The 18,944-nt window shown below is 31.6% G+C and overlaps 4 protein-coding genes across 6 annotated transcripts; 2 read left to right on the plus strand and 2 right to left on the minus strand.

Annotated features, from left to right (window-relative positions):
* Positions 1-1,619: 1,619 nt before the first annotated feature.
* Positions 1,620-3,319, minus strand: LOC110599909 (geranylgeranyl diphosphate reductase, chloroplastic). The gene is made up of 2 exons (XM_021736525.2): positions 2,559-3,319; positions 1,620-2,450 (listed from the first exon to the last, which is right to left on the minus strand). The coding sequence occupies exons 1-2, from the start codon at positions 3,270-3,272 to the stop codon at positions 1,749-1,751; spliced, it is 1,416 nt and encodes a 471-aa protein (XP_021592217.1). The 5' UTR covers positions 3,273-3,319; the 3' UTR covers positions 1,620-1,748.
* A 1,309-nt stretch (positions 3,320-4,628) lies between these two features.
* LOC110631321 (GDSL esterase/lipase At1g74460) lies at positions 4,629-6,291 on the plus strand. The gene is made up of 5 exons (XM_021779096.2): positions 4,629-4,933; positions 5,035-5,165; positions 5,229-5,468; positions 5,541-5,790; positions 5,894-6,291. Exons 1-5 carry the CDS (start codon positions 4,693-4,695, stop codon positions 6,160-6,162), a joined length of 1,131 nt encoding a protein of 376 aa, XP_021634788.1. The 5' UTR covers positions 4,629-4,692; the 3' UTR covers positions 6,163-6,291.
* Positions 6,292-7,151: 860 nt separating this feature from the next.
* On the minus strand, positions 7,152-8,016 carry LOC110600362. 2 transcript variants are annotated; one of them, XM_043950652.1, is made up of 3 exons: positions 7,702-8,016; positions 7,569-7,627; positions 7,152-7,495 (listed from the first exon to the last, which is right to left on the minus strand). In XM_043950652.1, the coding sequence occupies exons 1-3, from the start codon at positions 7,787-7,789 to the stop codon at positions 7,361-7,363; spliced, it is 282 nt and encodes a 93-aa protein (XP_043806587.1). In that variant the 5' UTR covers positions 7,790-8,016; the 3' UTR covers positions 7,152-7,360. The 2 variants fall into 2 exon arrangements, with proteins under 2 accessions (XP_043806587.1, XP_021592896.1); XM_021737204.2 differs by having other exon boundaries at positions 7,152-7,498; positions 7,702-8,002.
* A 7,250-nt stretch (positions 8,017-15,266) lies between these two features.
* Positions 15,267-18,494, plus strand: LOC110600068 (cyclic dof factor 3). Of its 2 annotated transcripts, none has more exons than XM_021736777.2 (2): positions 15,267-15,590; positions 16,827-18,494. In XM_021736777.2, exons 1-2 carry the CDS (start codon positions 15,438-15,440, stop codon positions 18,099-18,101), a joined length of 1,428 nt encoding a protein of 475 aa, XP_021592469.1. In that variant the 5' UTR covers positions 15,267-15,437; the 3' UTR covers positions 18,102-18,494. The 2 variants fall into 2 exon arrangements, with proteins under 2 accessions (XP_021592469.1, XP_021592470.1); XM_021736778.2 differs by having other exon boundaries at positions 15,447-15,747.
* The last annotated feature ends 450 nt before the right edge of the window (positions 18,495-18,944 follow it).

Consider the following 18,944-nt stretch of genomic DNA (forward strand, 5'->3'; position numbering starts at 1 on the left):
TAATCATTTTTATTTAATTACATATTTTAATTTTATTTCGTAAAATGATTTCCTATAAATATAAAATAGTCTAAATAATTAAATTTAGTAAAAAAACATTATAAAATTTAATAAATAAAAATTTATAAAAAATAAAAATAAGAATTTGCACGTAATTTGTGACTTAAAACAAATTTAAGCCGAGTGATGTGAATAAAATAAATATTAAAATTGGGTGAACATGGAAAAAAAAAATTCCAAAAGTTTAAAATTAATTTTTTTAAATCATAAAGTTCCCATATTTAAACTTCTCTAAAATGGCACATTTGACCTTATCTCCATATAAATATCAAATGCCTAATTGGATATTGAGAAAAGAAAAATGAAAATGAGCAATTTTATTCGGCTCATCTACGTTCTGCTCTGACAGATGTAATCCTACGTGGCGGTGCAACAAGCACATAACAATTTCTCTAAAAAAAATTTATTATACGTATCTAAATTTTAGTGAAATTAATTAATTAATTTTTATAGTTTTTAATTTCAATTAAAATATCTCTTAATATCTTAAAATTTAATTATGTGATCTTATGCTAAAAATTTCGTTAATCAAAAGAAAATTATTGGTCAAAATAGATAGTATAATTGTAAATACAAAAATAACCATCATCTTTCAGGCCCATAACACTCCTTACTCTTTTATGTATTTTATCAGGCACTAATTTCTTTGAGTAGCAAACTCTGCTTTTTCTTTCTGATTGCCAATCGCTGATTCATAGTCAGCATCCAAACTCATCTTTCCCTCTTTTGTTTTTTTGTTTTTTTCAGCAAATTAACATGGAACATTTGATTGCAAAGGCAACTAATCCTAAAGATTGCAAATATTTTGTTCTTCTGATTTTTTCCCTTTAGATTTAAAATTAAAGTCAAATTGATTATAAATGAAATGGTCCTATTGAATAGGATGGGAGAATAACATATGTATTTCATGCTTTCTTTGAATAGCCTTTTCAATAGGGGATTGCTGTTCTTAAAAATGAAAATTTCTTGATGAATACAGCCAAATGTAATCAAATTGGTTGCTTGAAAATATTATCATAGTGTTTTATTCAATTAAAAAGAAAAGAATACATTTTAATGTAAATGGGCCATCGCGTAAAGAGACGGTCAACTCTGTCCAAACTTATGTAGATAAATTTATGGATCTATATGAGAGTTTCACACCTTGATTCAAGAGCAGCTTTGCCATTACTGTAAGCGAGGTCGGCCATTGGCAACGATCGCAGATCAGGAAAGAGATAAATTAGGCAAAACTCAAAGCTTTCGTGTATCAACCGGAGAAGAAGCAATTAGGTGTCTCTTGCGCCTGAGATCAATTGGTGCTCTTTTTAAGCATTTTAAGGGTAATTTTGTAAATACGTAATACACTCTCTCTTTTAACAGATGATTATATCAGTTGACTAACAGAATCTTTAACCGAAGTAATTGACGATTTTATTTTGAAAATGTGAGAATTTAGGGACTTGTAGTAATTTTCCCTTTCTCTAGCACCAAAAGAGAAATTATGCTCCATGCCCATTCATTCTTTAATTCACTGAAACTAATAAAATCGCCATGTATTTGGGATTTAAACTTCAAAATTAAAAAGAGTACCGACCATTTGGATTATAAGATTGAAGCGTCTTTCTACTAAAATAAGTAAATGCAGAACAATTATAACCCAAAAAAAAAAAAAGTAATAGTTATACGTAAGTTTTGTAATGGTTAGCTCATACGCTGAGCTTGTTCATCTCCTTTCGAAGTGCATTAGCCCTCACCAAGCTTCCAATGGTATTGAAAGCCAGCTTCAAATCATCCAAAGGATTTCCAGGTACCACCCTCTTGTACAAATAGCTATCGAATGTCATCTTCTGCACATACTCATCTGCGCACATCTCCACGAACGCTTCTCTTGCTGGGTTTGATCGGTAGAACACTTTCTGCAACACATCCAGCACCTTGTAAGTTGGCCAATATGTCTTGTCCCATTTCTCCAAGTACTTCCTCAGGTCACTTTCATCCACCATCCTCTTCCCATTCTCTGACCCCTCGACGATTGCCTCTGCGCACATTCTTCCACTCTTTGCTGCAAAATAGATGCCTTCGCCTGAGCATTTCGTCACATACCCTGCTGCATCCCCTACTAGAGCTACTCTGTCCAGTAACCTGCGAGGCCTCGGGTGTTCTGGTATTGGGTGTGCTTCCACTCGTATAATTTTGCCCCCAAGGATCTTGTCCTTGGCTCTGTTTCTTGTAGCTAACTGGAATTTCTTGATGTCACCTTTGTGAGTCACTGTGCCAGTTCCAACAGCAACATGGTCACATTTTGGGAATACCCATCCATAGAAGTCTGGGGATACATCATCACCGACATACATTTCAGCTAGGTTCTCGTAGTATACCATTTTATCATCGGGGATTTTGATTCTCTCCTGTACATACCAATATAGGAGTTGGCAATTTAAGAATTCAAGCAAAACCTAAATCCAAAATTGAAATTCAATTCTTGGACCTTCGATAAAAAAAAGTGGTTTCAATACCTGAAAAGCAATGGCGTAGTCATAATCACCAGCGCCGATGGACTTGGCAACACGGGAATTGGCTCCATCAGCGCCAATCACAGCATCAACCTCCAGAGTCTTCTTCTGTCCTGCCCCGCCAACCTTCCCATTGTACTCCGTGTAATGCAAGACATAAGGTGCAGTCTCGCTCCCTCTACCGCCCTTTGGAATGTCCATTTTCAAGAACAATCCATTGATGACATTGGCCCCATTAGTCGCCGCTCTCTCTCGCAGGTATGAATCGAGCACCTCGCGTCTCACCATCCCAATGTACTCGTGAGGCTTCAGCGTTCGCCCAATGTCCACAGCGATGTTGGAAGGGGAAATCATCTTCATCTTGGTCACCTTGCGATCTATGATGTCCAATGGCAGGTCGAACTCGCCCACCATGCAAAGAGGAATAGCTCCACCACATGGTTTGCAGTTGTCGAGCTTGCGTTCGATGAGGTACGTCTCGATGCCGCCTTTAGCGAGGGTCTCGGCTGCTGCTCCGCCAGCAGGGCCTCCGCCGATGACTGCTACTCGTAGGTTGCGGTTTTGGACCTTGGGGCTAAATTTGCCAGCGGTTATTTGAAGGCGGCGACGGCAGTGGTTGGGGGAGGAAACGCTTGGTACTTTGTTTTGGAGTGTGGAAGGTTCAGCGGAGGAATGGCGGAGTCCGGTGAAGGTCTTGAAGGCGATGGAGGAAGTCATTTTTGGGCGTGAGACTTGTGAGCGGACAGCGAAGTGAAGGTTATAGTCCAGTTGGGATTTTGTTAAAGTTGAGAATTTGAGGGTGGATATGGTTGGGGATATGAGGGGTTATTGGCCATTGGATGAAGGGAATGAAGGGTGGAGATTGGATGTGGATAATGAGGATGGATTGTGAGGGATGGGGTGGATTTTTTATATTTTATTTTGTTATTTTTTATTATAATTTTCATTCGAGTGAGTGGCTTACCCTGTGCCTACGTAGTGTAGCTTTTTACTGAAATTTGCTTTTATCACGTTGCAGTTGCACTCGCAGATATTATGCACAGTTGCCAACCGCTGTCGCTAAATGCATAACACTTAATTTTGTGTTTCGGATTCAACACTTTCTCCTTCGATATAATCTGTTCTGTCTGAACTTTGACAGAAAGAATTAAAGTAAATTTTTATAAAATTATCTATGATTTTATTTTTTAAAATAAAAAATTTATAAATTAAAAAAATAAATTTTTTTATTTTAAATAAAAAATTAATAAAATATAACTAAATTAAATTCTTATAAAATCTTTTATTTTAAATAAAAAATAAATACTAAGTATCGAATAATTATTCGGTACCCTTAGAATATCATATGTGATTGTATCATGTTACTTAGAATTAATAAAATTAAAATATTTATTATTTTATTATTAAAATATATCAATTAATTAAGTAGAAATAAATATCAACTTATTAAATATCTTTTATTCACATATCATAATTATAATATTCTCGGTATATTGTATAAATTTTTTCAACTTATTAGAATTTTTATTTCATATTTTTTGTTTTTTTTAAATATTATTCCTTTCGAAAGCTCAATCAAAATTAAGAACCGCGTTAGATAAAAAACAGCCATTTAAATTTTGTAAAAGGAAAAAGCAATTTCTATCACGTCACGTGTTATGTTTCTTGTAAAGTAGTATGGCTTCGTGTGTTCACAATCAGATGTTCACATTTGCATAATTAGGTTTTGCTTTGATTGGATTTATGCTGTTTTGAGCGTTGCAAGGCAATTAAGAACCAAGGCCTAACTCATGCATGGCCATCTCCTTCTGCTTTTCAAAATTTTCACAAAAAAAATATAACTATTTATTTTAATTTTCTTAGAATGATCTACATGCTCCGCAGTAATATTCCGTACATAATCTCTAACGCCCACAAATGAAGTTTGCAATGCCGTTGTAACAATACACAACAAGGTAGTTGCAGTAGGTTTGAATGACTAAACGGTTGGTTCATCCAACAATCCTGACCTTTCTGTCTCACTGTTAATTTCCAACCTTTTCTAGCCCACAATTTATCCAACGTGTGTTTAAAATCAACACTCGAATCTTTCTTAAACTCCGAGGAAAGCAAATTAACACATCCATTTGTTTCGAACATGAAGCTGATGCCTTCTTTAAGGATACTAATCTTGGCCATACTGCTAGGGTTTGGTATTGATGGATGCCAATGCAAGGTTGTGCAGTTTATTTTCGGAGATTCGCTTTCTGATGTTGGTAACAACAAGTACCTCTCTAGGAGTCTTGCTCAGGCTAGCCTCCCTTGGTATGGTATAGATTTTGGCAATGGAATGCCTAATGGCAGGTTCACTAATGGCCGCACAGTTGCTGATATAATAGGTAACCTCGTCAAAATTGTATTTTAGAGGTCTAACTTGCTATATATCTTCTATGATCTTCTCCTGGAAAATCCTTCCTTTGTTTGTTTCATGTATGTGCAGGTGACAACGCTGGTCTGCCAAGGCCTCCTGCTTTTCTTGATCCATCTTTAACAGAAGATGTGATATTGAACGATGGCGTAAATTATGCCTCTGGAGGTGGTGGCATTTTGAATGAAACCGGTGGCTACTTTGTAAGTTGTAATTTCTGCAACCATGACTCCGCCACACTCTTGTACTAACACTGAAATTTGCAGATTCAAAGGTTTTCTCTCAACAAGCAAATTGCGTTATTTCGAGGAACGCAACAACTAATCATAAACAAAATTGGCAAAAAAGCAGCACAAGAGTTCTTCCAAGAAGCTCTATATGTGGTTGCTTTAGGGAGCAATGACTTCATTAACAATTACTTAATGCCCGTTTACAGCGACTCCTGGAAGTACAATGATCAGGGTTTCATTGACTATCTGATGGAAACACTTGAAGGACAACTTAGGGTAATAAAATTAACTTGATTACAAAGACTAGTTAATCTTTTCGATTTCTGAGGAGAGTGTTATTTTGTACAGACATTACACAGCTTGGGGGGAAGGCAGCTGATGGTATTTGGGCTAGGACCAATGGGCTGTATTCCACTCCAAAGGGTCCTCAGTACATCTGGGGACTGTCAAGACAGGACGAACAAACTAGCTATAAGCTTTAACCAAGCTACAAGCAAGTTAATAGATAGTTTAAGCACCAAGCTTGCTAATGCAAGCTTTAAATTTGGAGATGCTTACGATGTTGTTAATGACGTGATCACCAACCCAACCAAATACGGTGAGCAACGTCAATTATGAACTTGATTCAATCTCAAATTCAGCTGGTCGAATTGGGTATTATTTTCCCTGAATTTTAAAAAGATTGGTTGTGTAAATTTCAGGATTCATAAACTCAGACTCACCATGTTGCTCGTTTGGAAGAATACGGCCAGCTCTGACGTGCGTTCCAGCGTCAACATTGTGCAAGGATAGAAGCAAGCATGTGTTTTGGGACGAATACCATCCATCAGATAGTGCAAATGAATTGATTGCAAATGAGCTCATCAAGAAATTTGGATTTTTACGTCTTAATGATACAAATGGCCCTTCCCCTGCACCAGCTGTAGCTCCTTCCCCTGCACCAGCTGTAGCTCCTTCCCCAAAAGCATAGCATATTGACTCCACCCAGCTTATCTCTGTTATTAACTTATTATGAAAAAAGAAAATCATATGAAAGACAATGAGTTTTATTTTTAAATCATATAAAAAAAATTTATAAAATCATCCGAATCCAAAACTATTTTTCGAATTCATGATCTCAAAACAAATTTATTCAACGCTCGTAATATTTATTTGACAGTTTAAACGTGAAATAAATATCGATTAACGTGTCAATCATAATTTTAGGGGTGCAGAAAATTTATATATCATCTACGCAAGTAAAGAAAAATTATGCACTAAACATATTATTAATCTGGAATAGTTGTGGTGTGGAACAAACTTATTTGATATTAATAATACCAAATAAATTTTTATTCGCCACTGTAACAGCAGAATAAATTTGTTCAACATTATAACTATTGTATAACCTTATAGATTATTTTAGTTTCGAAAATATTTTTCAAGATCTATAATTTTTTTTATTTCTGTATAATTAAAAAAAAAATCTAGTAACGTAGCTTTCGAATGTGTTAAAGAGTTTTCATAAATATAGCCTTTCTTTTAAGTCTTAGTTTTATTTTTGTACAAAGTTAGACCAAGTAAGGAACACCCAATAAAGGCCATTGTTGAATGGAAAGAAAGAAGATAGTGGTAAGGAGGTGAATATGGCTACCAACTCACGAATCCACCACCCTCCACTTGAAAAACAGAGCCACATATAAATTTGTCATTCAGATATTTCAAAGCCATTCTTGCTAGTGGTTTACCTAACAGCATTTTAAGTCTGTTAAGAACCCTTGAGGTCAATTTTTACTAATTTTCTATAAACTTGATTGTCTGTGGATAGCAACTTCAATTTGCTTCTCTTGTTTCCTTTGCCTTTAGCTATCAAAACAGGGCAAACCTACGTACATAGCAAAAAAAGAACCAGTGGTTCTTCAAGAACTGTGGTGGTCCTGTCGCAATTGCATTTTCATCAAGCGAAAGACTACTCAAGCATTGTGATTACTAAAATATTATATAACTAAAATGGGTGAGTAAAATACATTTGAAGTTTTAGAGTGACAATTGAAAGACTCTCTCATGACCAAGGGACAAACTTGTGGCAACCTCTTTATTAACTAGAAACGGATGGGTGACCAAAAACAGATCGTACAGCTGCATGCCCACACCACACTAGTGCCATCTAATAGTTGCAGAGACAGAAACTAACAATCAACACATCTGTTTAACTGTGGCCATGGAGTGTGGCGTCTATTTGCTCCTGAACCAGGGTAATCGTTTATCTCCACAGCCATTCTCCCACCACTTATATGTTCCATCCAGCTTGTCTCCATAGCCACCTTCTACAACAGGAATATGAAATTCTCCATAATAATCATATATATAACAAGAAACAGTTCATTAGGTACGTACCATGCGGGTAGTCTCTGGAACTGGAAGAACTTGAGGTCCTTGCAGTAACCTTCCAAGTCCTGAAAATATAAAGGAATTAACAAAAGAAGACTGAAGAATCAAGAACAAATCATGGGAGTCATAAAAACCATACTTGTAACTGGGATAGCGTTCAGGCAGACGAGGTGAGAAATCACTAGAAAGATTACTAGTAAGCGAAAGAAAGAAGAAGTGCCTGCCATTGCAAGAGCAAGCTCAAATTTCTCAAGGACAAACTTTCCTTGGAATGCTGCTTCTCCAAAGCCAAAAGCAATGCAATTTATATATTTAGACCACAAAGCAAGATATTTCTGGATGTTTGTGATGTTGGAGAAATTAAAAATCAGTGATCATATGTATTTACCCATAGTCAAAAAGGAGGTAGCAACATAATTTTGTGGGGGGGGCCTAATGGCTTTACGGAGCCTTGAGTTCTTCAACCATAAAAAAGATGAGGAATTGAGCTCTTGTTTACAAATATACATTTGTTATTAGGAAAATGTTAATAATTAAATTTATAAAAAGATAGATTTATATACATATATAGAAGAGTAATTAAAAAAAAAAAAAAAGAAGGACCCATTTATAATAGTACATCCACCAGTGGGTATGGGGGTAGTGGAAATTATAATTAGAGGTTAGGGAAGGATGTTGAATGAATTGAATTATTGGATTTTTATAGTCTCAAAAGCTTCACATCCATGAAAAGTGAGAGAGCACATTGTGTTTTTGGGAGTGGAAGCACAGCATTTCCTAGCTACTAAATGTGGCAGCAATTTTTCACTATCAAATAGTTTTAGATTTTTTTTATTTATTTTTTTAAATTTGCATTTTATCATTTTTGCTAATAATTCAATATTGGAGGCGATTATTTTATCATTAATATAATTAAAAATATATTTTTGAATCATATTATAACAAGCTAATAAATAATTACAATCTAGTATTTTTTGTAAAAAAGAAAATACTACTTAAAAAATTAAAAATTAAGTATTTTAAAATTCTTAAAATAAAAAATAACAATTTTAAATTTTAATATATTTTAACAAAAATACCAACTATTACTATAAACATTTAATACATCCGAAATAGCTAAATTTAAAGTCACATTCAATCGGTTCAGTTCGATTCAAAACTGAATCGAACTAAATAAATTAAAAATTAAAAATTGAATATTTTTAAAATTAAATCAAATCGATTTTGATCAAAAATCAAATTGAATCGAATTGGTCTGATTCAATTCAATTTGATCGGTTTTCATTTTTAATAAATTTTTTATTTTTTACGCTTTACTTTTAATATTTTAAAATTTAATTAAAATATTTTAACTTTAATATAATTTAATTTTTATATTATTAAAAATAATATTATTATCACTAATCGGTTTGATTTAATTTTTTTAATTTTTTTATTAAAATCAAACTGAATTGAAATAATTAAAATTTTTAAAATTAAAAATCAAATCAAAATAAATAAAAAACAGAATTAAATTTTTAAATTAATTCGATTCGATTGATTTTTTCAATTTGAACCGCATGTTGTTCACCGCTTGCGAAGTCACCAACTCCCCAATCCCCACTGGGATGGGTCTATCAAAGAAATTAGATGGGCCTCAAAGTGCCTGTAAAACCCAAACTTTTAATTTAAACTGTAATTAGTTTCTGCTGAAGAAATGTGAAGCCAACAAATGATATAGGGCCTAGGCCCATAAATACACAACCTTCTCAATATTGTTATCCTAAAACATATTAAATCTCAATTTCCACCCGAGTCTGAAAATCTTCTATATATCAAATTATAGACGTTCAACCATTGAACTAAGTTCACACAAACCTAATCTCTTTGGTCCATAACCCGAACCCAATTGGTACTATGGGCCTGAGAACAAAAACTACATTCAGTTTCTGGGCCGAAGTTCTGTGCTTATCAAGCTTAAAAATTTTATTTAAGTGTCCAAATCAGGATTTTTCTTTAATACTTGTTATAAAATTACATATATTGAGACCCTAAACCGCCCACTCTGCCGCCCATTACCAATAAAATATTAACTTTACTGTAAAAAAGTTGCATCTGAATTAGACATCCCAATTTTATTAATTGCATCAATTCTTAATCCCTCTTAGCTTAAGTATCTAATTTAATTAAAAACTAAAATGGGTTGACCTTTTTACACCGAAAGATCAAAAAGGTTCCATGTTGGATGCCTTTCTATCTACACGATTACGTGTACCAATCACCGCGTGTTTTTTTGTCATATAATATTTCAAAGTGATGGACACGCGTCAGTGACAAGATGTAAAGCTGACAAGTGCTTTTACACGTGTGATGTTCGCACCTACACGTGTAAGATTACTATGACTTTGCTGGATGCAAGTTTGAAAGGAAAGCTTTTAGGTAGTTTGGGTCCACATGGAAAATGTAGTCTAGTGTGCTGACGTGGCTTTTAAACCGTGTTTTATGGAATTCGAATGTTGTTTTTTTTTTGTCCAATAAAAAAGTATTAAGTATTATCATATAATTTTTAAAAATAAAAAGACTAGTAGGAAGATGTGATTCAAAGATCTTTTGGGGGCTTTGTGGTTATGATGAATCGGATATGAAGTTGGTTATATTTGGTTTTTAGTCGATTGGAGTTGATGATGCAGTCGTTATTTTTATATTATAAAAGAAAATGAAAGCTACACCCCTATACTAAATTATTTAATTTATAAAATAATTGAAAATTTTGACAATTTTTTTGAAAAAAATATATATTAAAAACATAATTTCATTGTTCTAGTTTGAAATTTTTAATTTTTAAGTTTGGTTTTTTTCATTTAGAGTTTTTCAACATTAATCATTGATTGCCTTAAATGGTTATAACCAATTGAGTATCTGACAATATTAAAATTGTTTTCGACTTTGTTAACCCTTTTTCTTAGACTATTTGAATTAAGGTAAAATTTTTGGTTGGACGTAAATTTGTAGTTCATTTTTAAATAAGCCAAAATTTTTTAATTAATACATGAATTTTGATTTAATTCAACCAACCTAATTTTGGCTAAAATTCAAATGATAATTTTAATAAAAATATTAATTTTATTTTTTTCAAACAACAACATTATTTTAATTTTATTACAATTTCATTTTATATTTTTATTTTTTGCTAATTAAACTATATTTTTTTAATATATAATTAAATGCATCTTATCATTATTTCTATAGTTTTAGACTTACAAAATTATCAAACTATTTTTAAAATTATTGTTAAGAAAATAACTTTATTAAATACATTAGTTATAAAATATTAAAAAATAATTTAAAATAATATTTAAAAATATTAAAAATAATAAAATAATTTTTTTAATTATTCTTTTAACTTTTAAATATAATATTAATTCATTATTTTTTTAAATTATAATAATATTTAGAGTGAATTTAAAAAAATTAATATTAAATTGATTAAGCATTTGATTGTCTAATATGACTTTATCTTTAAGTGGCTAAAATAAAATGTAATTCATCTAAAATTATAAATTCAGTTTCCATTCATCCATCTCCTAAAAAATTATTAATAAAATAAATAATTATCAAAAAATTACATAATTTTAAATTTATTATAATTTTATCATAAATTTTTAAATTTTTATTAATTTTATTCTGAAATTTACTCACATAATAATTTTATTAATTTTTAACTGTATAAATAAGGTAAAATATTATTGAAACAACTTTAAAATTTTATATTTTAATTAATAAAAAAATACAAAATATAATTACAATAAAATAAAAATATAGAATTTTTTTAGCCTAACTTTTTTTATTATTACTAGAGTTTTCATGATTAGAATGAAAAAAAAAATCTATTTTCTAAAGAATTTAGTTATTTTAATTTAAAGAAAATTACTTTTAAAGGAATAAAAGTTAAGCATGATCACATAATTTGCAAACGAAACAATAATTTTATAAATTTACATCAGCATTAAATGTAGTATATTATTTATCATAATTGGAATAGTGATTTTCCTTTTAATTATAATATTACAACAAAAAAAATCCAAATTAGCAATAAAATTATTCTTAATAATAACCAACCGCTTTAAATACTCATAATCAAATTCACTATTTTATTATTATTATTTTTTTAATTTTATTGATTGATTTTTTTAATTTTCATATTTCATTTGTATTGCTGAGGTTATTTTAAAATTTTGTTAAGTGTATTACTTATATATTCTCTGTTCATTATTAAATAAAACAAAAATTTTTTCAATTTACTTAAATACATCTTAAGGCAATAATACGCTCTAACGAATTAGAAATTTTTTTTCCTTCTATCTCCCAGAATTTTCAATCTCATAATGACCTCCACGGTAGACCTTGTCAACTTTGACAACATCTCCGACACTAACATTGTACTCGATTTAATCCAGCCTCTCAATTACCTATCAAACTCACATATAACAGCAACTATACAACTTAAAAATCTAGAAGTCTTCATTCTTGTATATGGACACAATGTTCATGATATTTTAAAAATTTTTTATTTAGATTTTAATGTATATAATCACATATATCTAAAAAATTAATCGGTACATCAAACTTTAATTTATGGTCTCAAACTAATCAAAGACACGGATAAACATCTAATCGTATATCATGACTCAAACTTGGTTAGAAATCCAACTGATTGTACATCTAAAAATAAGTTATGTTATCTATTTTGAAAAAATACCAATTTTATGATTCTCTAAAAAATGAAGGGTTGTATCTCGATTTTTAAACAAAAGCTAAGTATCGTGTTGTTGCTAGCACAGTTGTCGAAGTCAAGTGGATTATCAATTTATTTCATGAACTACATGCGATAATCTTAGCACCACACATACATATATGTGTCGTACTTCAATACTATACAAAAAGATAAAATATATTGTAATTAATTTTTATTTTATAATATACTATATACAAAATAAAGAAATTGAAGTTGATCACTTGCACGTCGTTAATCAAGTTAATAATTTTCTAATTAAGTTACTTTCCAAAACATATTTTAAGGTGCTTTTATTAAGTTGGATGTAGTTGATTTTTCCACACAACTTGTGAGGGCGTAATAACAAACTATTTCAAATACTCATAACTAAGTCTATTATTTTGTTATTTTTTTTATTTAGTCTTCTTTATTTTTAATTTTTATTGGTTGATTTGTTCTGTTTATTCTTTTTGTATCATTGAAATTATCTTGAAATTTTATTGAGTATACTCATAATTCAGTTCATTATTAATTTTATTTTTTCTATATTTAGTCTTCATTGTTTGATTTTTTTTTCTAATATTACATTTCATATTTTAGTTGTATTATCTAGATTATTTTAAATTTTTATTGAATATATTATGAATAAAATACAAATTTTTCTATTTACTTAAATATTTTTTACGCAGTTGTTAATTCATATACGCTTAAAAATTTAGAATTAATCATTGCCAAATATCGTAAATTCAGATAAATTTTGAATTAATATCTTTTAAATTTATTAGTAAAATTATCAAGGATTTTTTAAGGCTAGTATAATTTGTTTATTGAAAAACATTATTCACTGATTTAAGAAGATATTTTTGGTCCTTGGTTAGTTCAAAATGTGCCCCTATGCCATGGGATCCAATAGTTGATGGCTACAATGAATGAAGGTCAAGTTTACAAAGTGTGAAGCATGTGTTTCTCTGCTGTCCTGTTGTCGAGTTGACGCAGATCATCAAGGCCCGACATGAATGAAAACAAGGAAAAATTGAGCGGCGGGGACCAACAAATTAGGAAGAATTTAATGCCAATTAAATACAACAGTGGATCGACACCTCTATAATGAAATTGGTATATGTATATACCGAGAAAATAATAATATATACAAAATATCAACAATAATTATAAAATATAAAATATTAACTTATAAAATATTTTATGAGAGATTATTTTAAAAATAGAATAAAATTAAATAAGATTATAATAATTAATTTATGTTTTACTATAATATAAAAAAAGTGAAAATAATTTTTAAAAAATGTGGATAAATGTGGGTTTGGATGATATAAACATGGTGTTCTTTTAATCCACGGATATCATAGAATTATTCCATAAAATATTAGTAAAATTATGGAATTGGATTTTGATTTTAATATACAGTGATGGAAGCTGAATCAACATTTGAAAATTCAATGTTATTCTCCTAATCAATTAGAGCTCCTTTATGCTAATTGGTGGTTTAAGATAAATGATGGTAGCCGCTTCTGATTACGGCTGGGCTGATTGGCATTCAGCTGAATTTCAGATATCGTTTACACCCTCTTTTTTCTTTTCACTTGCTTTATTATAGAAAGCGATAGTTTAATATAGGATCAACATGTTAGATTCGAAAAAAATTATTTTTTGAAAATAATTTAATTAAATCAGGAAAAGTAATTTATTTTCTCTGTATCAAAAGAAAAAAATTATAAAATTTTGTAAAAAATCAAGAAAAAACAAATAATCAAGTAAATAAAATTTTAATATTTTTAAAAATTAAAAATTTTTTAATTAAGTTACTCTTAATTAAACAAGCCTAATTATATGTTGGGGAATTTGAGGGAGTAAAGTAAATGTTTTTAAAGTAGTGTGCATGTTTGTGAGAAAGTTTTTTTTTTTCTTTTTTAAAGTAAAATTTTCAGAAATTTATAATTTTGAAAACTGCAATCTTTAAACCCACCAAAATTAGAGAGTTAGGTAGAATTTGATATTTGATATTTGGTTACTTTATTTTATAAAACTTCCTTTCACGCAATCCAATAAACCGTCAGAGTTTTGTTTTATTTATTTATTGTGAGTTGCAAAACTCCTCTTTTAACTCAAAATCATATATTATTTGTTTAGATTTAACTTAAAAACATATATTTTAAAAATAAATTGAAATTATTTATTATTTTTAGGAATTAGTTTGAATATTTTTTTTGTAAAATAATTCTTTCCAAGTGAAGGATTTAAATTTTTTTTCAAATTTTCAATTTTAAAAGAAATTAAAATTGTGTATAAATTTATGAAAACTCATTTAATTTTTTTTTTAAATGAACCGTTTCAAACAAAAACTATATATTTTTATTTGCATAGGATTAAGAAATTATCTAGATAATAGATACCTATTTTCTTTATTTGACATTAAAAATTTTACAAAATATTTAATTGAAAATATAAGAAATTATGACCAGAATCGGTAATTTTCTTTAATTCAAAATATAAGAAAATTGTATTTTTTTTTAGAAGTTTTTTAAAATTGATTTAATTCTAGTTTTAATTTAATTTCACCACAAAATGCAAGCTATAAAGACTTTGGGCAATATAGATTTTATTTTATTTTATTTTATTTTATTTTTTGAGTATGTGTAGAAAAAGGATATGAAAGATGAAATCTGTTGCCAGAGAATTGAGGGCAAAACCAACGTGTCTTGTCAAAGCCGGCCACTATTAATTTCGATACAGTTGTTTTCAAGGATGCTATACCCAATTCCCACCAATGCTTAGTTGCCACGTAATCACAGCAGCCACTGTCTGTCATACTCCCCAAGGTTGACTAGGACAAAGTGCACCAAATCTCCATGCAGCCACATTGATGCAAATCAAAACTAAGCTGTGTAAAGGAAGGAAGGAAAAGAAAATCTCCAAGGCCACAAAAACTTGTGGCTGAGAAGCAAACTATTATGATGACGTGTCATCCACTTCTCGCTTAAAAGGATCAAAAACTGAAACACCAAAGTACGTTCCATGCCAGATTGCCAACAAAGACGCCACCCAAACCAAGATTTCTCTCGCGCGTTTTTCCCCCTGTTTGCTTACCCGGAAAATATAAGAAAATGCAAGAAAATAATAGTAAGGATCCTGCTATCAGGCTCTTCGGCAAGAAAATACCTCTGAATTCCGACGGTGACCTGCCGCAGATCTCCGACGAGGACTTGGCTTCCTCGGAGAAAGTTGAAGAAGTAGAAAACGAAGAGAAATCAGAGAAGGTACCAATTTCTTCAGTAAGAGATTTTTTTGTTGGGAGATATATGGATTGTGTTATATGGGGATCTGAAGAGTACCTATTTGGTATAAACCTAGAAGAATTAATGGGCTGGCTTTACTCTTTTAGCTTCTTGATTTGATTTTCTTTTAATTAGCATGGTAAGATTCAAGTGGCAGTTGGTTGATCTATTTTTTTCTAGTTTCGACAAACTTGTCGAGTTTTTTTGAGTTTGACTGAATTTTTTTTTCCTTTTCGAGTTGTTTTTTACTTTAAAGACTTTTTGCTGCCCTTTTCCAGATTTAGTTTTGGTGTTTGGAAGCTGAGAAAAGTAAGGAAAACAAAAAAAGGATGGAAACTCAGTGAACTGAAAAATGGAAATATCATATCCAAAATATGAAGACGTTTTCTCGGTACACTAAACAATAAGAACAAGTAAAATTTTCACCCACGAGTCTTCTTTGCAAACCTTATCTTCTAAAAAATTACTCCTTACAGGTTACAAGACATTTTTGGCTTGTTAAAAGGTCTTCTCGAAATCGAATTCCAACCTCTCATCAATGCAAAATTTTGTATTACTTTTTACTATGATGATTCTGTTCTAAATTACATTTATTACAACTGCAGAGATCTTATTGGATACATTCAGATTTCTGATTGATTATGCTTGATTTTTGAAGCTTTTTCCCCTTTATTAGATGTCGTTCAACTTCAGATTTCTAATAACTTATATTATTAAAGATTTTCTTTTTTTTTTTCCTTCCTATTAGCCAATCCTATTTTAAAGGGTTTAATTTTATTTACTATCTGACGCTACTTGTCCCAATGTAATTGCAGATTCTACTTCTTGTTTGACATGAAATTTTGAAAGGGTTTTAGATTTGTTTTGTTATTCCCTTGGTTCAATTATTTCCTTATTTTTAAATTCTTTACGATATTAGATTTGATACGTGTCTGTCCCTTGATGCTTAATTGACTAATTTTCTGTAACTTTCTCAGTTCATAAAAGCAGAACATTAACCTTGATCTTGTCAATAGGACCTCTACACGTGTATGACAAGAAACAGAGGAAGATTGATAACTTATATATTGGAATTTAGTCAGAATTCAGAAATGATAAAGTTTATTCATAGAACCTTCAGCTTATTTAATTCATTCCCTTTGGCTTGTTCTTTCTTGTTATTGCAGAAAATTGATTTAATTTGATATAATCGACTAATAAACAACATTAAAATTTCAGGATTTCCCATCTGGAAAATTCTCTGATACATCAGGAGAAGATGATGCTTCAGTGCAGGATACAGAGGAGTCTGCAGATCCAGAAACGTCACCAGATACTAATGTGAACCCCAAAACACCCTCTATCGATGAAGATTCTGCAAAATCAAAGACTTCCAAAACAGATAAAGAACAGAATGATTCAAGCAACAAACAAGAGAAAACCCTCAAGAAGCCTGACAAATTACTTCCATGCCCGCGGTGCAATAGCATGGACACCAAATTCTGTTACTACAACAATTACAATATCAACCAACCACGCCATTTCTGCAAAGCCTGCCAAAGATATTGGACAGCTGGGGGTACCATGAGGAATGTCCCAGTGGGAGCTGGACGTCGCAAGAATAAGAACTCTGCCTCCCATTATCATCATATAACCATTTCTGAGGCGCTTCAAGCTGCTCGAATTGAAGCTCCAAATGGAACACACAACCCTGCACTGAAAACTAATGGTAGAGTCCTTAGCTTTGGCTTGGATGCACCAATATGTGATTCCATGGCTTCTGTATTAAATCTTGCTGATAAGAAGGTTTTGAATGGCACTCGAAATGGTTTTCATAATATTGAAGAACAAAGGATTCCAGTTTCCTGCAAAGGTAGAGAAAACGGTGATGATTGTTCAAGTGGATCTTCTGTGACAGTTTCAAGTTCCATGGGGGAAGGAGGCAGGACTTGCTCACAAGAGCCTTTTATGCAGAGGATCAATGGGTTTGCTTCTCCAATCCCATGTCTCCCTGGTGTTCCCTGGCCCTATCCCTGGAATTCTGCATTGCCCCCTCCAGCTTTTTGCCCACCAGGATTTCCTATGCCTTTTTATCCTCCCTTTTGGAATTGTGGAATCCCCGGTGGTTGGAGCATCCCTTTGGTGTCTCCTCAATCATCTTCTTCTTTATCAAGTCAAAAGGCTTCATCTAATCCTAGTTCTCCTTTGGGAAAGCACTCGAGAGATGGGGACACACTTAAACCAGATGATTTGGAGAAAGAAGAGCCAGCAAAGCATAGAAATGGACGTGTGTTAGTTCCCAAAATTCTAAGGATTGATGACCCAACTGAAGCTGCAAAAAGTTCTATATGGGCAACGCTTGGAATAAAGAATGAATCCTTTAATGGGGGAGGACTGTTCAAGGCCTTCCAACCAAAGAGAGATGAAAAGAAGCATGTTCCTGAAACCTCCTCGGTATTGCGGGCAAACCCTGCCGCCTTGTCTCGATCTATCAACTTCCATGAAAGCTCTTGAAGTGGTGGTGGCATATAGAATATAAGAGCAGAGTCAAGTTTAACTCATCCCTCTGTGATTGCATCGCTCGCTGTGATCCTGAATGGATCAGTTTAATCACTAGCTACATTGTGAGCAAAGTTACTGACCTAGACGAAGCAGCAGAGGGGACATTAGGGGAAGGTTTAGTGTGACTAATTTTGTTTTTTTTCACTTGGTTTGCTGGGATTGTGTTCATGTAAATATCTCTGTGTATGTAATATACTGGGCTAGTGTTGGAGAAAAATCCTTAGGTTTAGCAAAAAATCGGTAGAAGAACTGCTCTAAAGTTTTTCATACCATGGCTAGAAAATGGGATATTTTTTCTCCATTTTCCTTGCTGCTCTGTACAATAAACAAGAAGTTTTCAGGCTATCTTTATTATTTCTCTTCTACATCTAAATTTCAGAAAGAAGCATTCAGTCATTCAGTTTCCCAAAAGTAAGGAGATTTAACAGATTCAAGAATGCAACAAGAAACCCCATTATTCAGAAATGATTCAGCAAGAAAATTATATCTGATTGGAAGAAACCAAAACCAAAAAAGTAATTGCAATACATGAAATAAAGTTGAAGGGGTTCCTGGTAGGGCTAAAGTGGTGAAAATGACCAATCCAAGAAAAAAAATATTTTCAAATTGTTTTAGGCCCCGTTCATTTGTGTAGATAAACTTGGACTTATCTCATAAAAAACCAGTTGGCTTTCCTTTTCATGCACAGTGGACAAAAACAAGTTGCACAAAAAAGTAAATGCAAAGAGAAATTCTTGGATATTTTTCTTTAGATTAGCTTCCACTCTTCCTAATTAGCTTTTACTCTCCTCCTCC

Source organism: Manihot esculenta, chromosome 14, assembly GCF_001659605.2.
Source record: "Manihot esculenta cultivar AM560-2 chromosome 14, M.esculenta_v8, whole genome shotgun sequence".
NCBI classification, from domain to species: domain Eukaryota; kingdom Viridiplantae; phylum Streptophyta; class Magnoliopsida; order Malpighiales; family Euphorbiaceae; genus Manihot; species Manihot esculenta.